General features: G+C 43.1%; 1 protein-coding gene across 1 annotated transcript in view; it reads right to left on the bottom strand.

The window, feature by feature from the left end:
• The window catches only part of TMEM150C (transmembrane protein 150C), a 27245-nt gene extending 26288 nt beyond the window's left edge, over positions 1 to 957 (bottom strand). Inside the window, exons 1-2 of the mRNA XM_012647144.1 lie at positions 834 to 957; positions 240 to 385 (exon numbers count right to left, since the gene is read on the bottom strand). Coding sequence (XP_012502598.1) covers positions 240 to 385; positions 834 to 957 — 270 coding nt within the window. The remainder of the gene's footprint in view (positions 1 to 239; positions 386 to 833) is intronic.
• Between the last annotated feature and the right edge of the window lie 764 nt (positions 958 to 1721).

Below are 1721 nucleotides of genomic sequence, written 5' to 3' on the forward strand. Positions count from 1 at the left end.
TTTTGTAGGAAATATATATTCTAGCAGCTACTTTTCCCGGTGGCCATGCTATATTTCAGATGCACAGGTAACACCCTCCCCTGTGTCACACAAGCTCGGGGGGACCAGTGCTCCTAACTGTTAAGGTCTGTGCAGAATTATATGGAGCATATAGTGACCCCGCGTCGGTGGCTTTGATGATCACACGGGCCAAGGTCTTACCAGTGAGAGAGTGAGGTGAAAAAGGCCAAATGAAGTACCTGAAAATTACCAAGTAAGGTCATTCCAAAGGAAGCCAGACACAGCGCCACCAATCCACTAATATTCAGCCATGGGTTTAAAACCTTTGGTTTCAGCTGTATGAAGCGCAGAACGGCTACCACAAGGGCTAGGAATAAAGCAAAATCTTAAAATTAAAAAATTTAAAGCATACATCCTACGAGGCACAGGTCTAAAGCCACAATGTGCAAAATTAAACGTTTCACCACAGCACATTTTTAAATCTCTGGAAGGACAGACAATTTTTCAAAGAAACTTTCCATGCGATGCATATGATCATTTGGATGTTCGATTAGACCCAACCTGGCGGAAGCAGAGACGCAGAGAGGAGTCGAAGCCACAGGGCTGTGTGTTATCTGGGGGAGAGGAGGGTGACGGGACTGTGCACAGTGTCCTCAGAGTTTTCCGAAACAAGGCCAGGCAGGACAGACTGGCTCAGGACAGCGGTGCGGGGGCCCAGCACACAACAGATCAGATGCGGATAAGGACAGACTGGGTCAAGCGTCCTTTGGCTTAGAGCAGTGTCAGGACCGACAGGGCGGGAACCCGGGGAAGGTTTCCACATCTAGACAGACCTGCTGCCGGTTCCTGTGCCAGAAACCGTTCCTGGGACAGGGAGGAAGACGAAGGGAAGTGTACACGTTCCCTTATTACTGGTTTTACCCTCACTTCCCTTTGATGCTGCCTGTCGGTGTTCATGGTCAAAAGGCGAAGGCAGTTAATCCGAATGAGCGCAGCGACAGCAATCACGTTTACGAAATCTGTACTTAACGAAGCAGACCTGGGGGCTTGGTGTGTACCCCAGATCACACCTAGTATGTCGAGAAAACTCAATTCTCATAAATGATATTAATTACTCATTTTAAACGGCCACTCTATCTCCTGAAGCAAATTGGTGTCTAAGAAATTGAAGAGAGAACGAGGGAAGTTACTTAGATTTCAAATCTAACTTCTAACAGAAACCTTGGGACGTCCGTGTTGAAGCCGCTCATCTTTTATTAATTGCTTAGTGCAGAGATATTTTCATATTTATGTAAAAATCTGGGAGAGGTTAGTCTACAAATGATGAAAAAGCACTTTCAATTAATATGAATAAAATCTACATATAAGGAAAGGCACTTACTACTAAGACGATTTATTTTGACATTAAAGTTCAGCAGGAAAGACCATCAGCAATTTAGGAATTACCCTGTTTACACAGAAATTAAGTTGGTAATTATTTGCTAAAGGTTTTACCTTCAATACAGGCCACTGGTATCCATTAATAAAGAAAATCTACCCATAAATTTACATTTCCCGAGCACACTGAACTTCACAATGTCAAGCTGTAAAGTTAAGCTCAGTGAGTTAGCTGACTTTCAGTTCTAAGTACCTCTGATCAATGAGTGGTATAAAACTTGATTACTATTTGGATTTTAGAAACAGAGATAAACCATGATACATGAAATTTCAAATTATTCAGC

Source organism: Propithecus coquereli, unplaced genomic scaffold (genome assembly GCF_000956105.1).
Source record: "Propithecus coquereli isolate 6110/MARCELLA unplaced genomic scaffold, Pcoq_1.0 Scaffold26, whole genome shotgun sequence".
Lineage (NCBI taxonomy): Eukaryota > Metazoa > Chordata > Mammalia > Primates > Indriidae > Propithecus > Propithecus coquereli.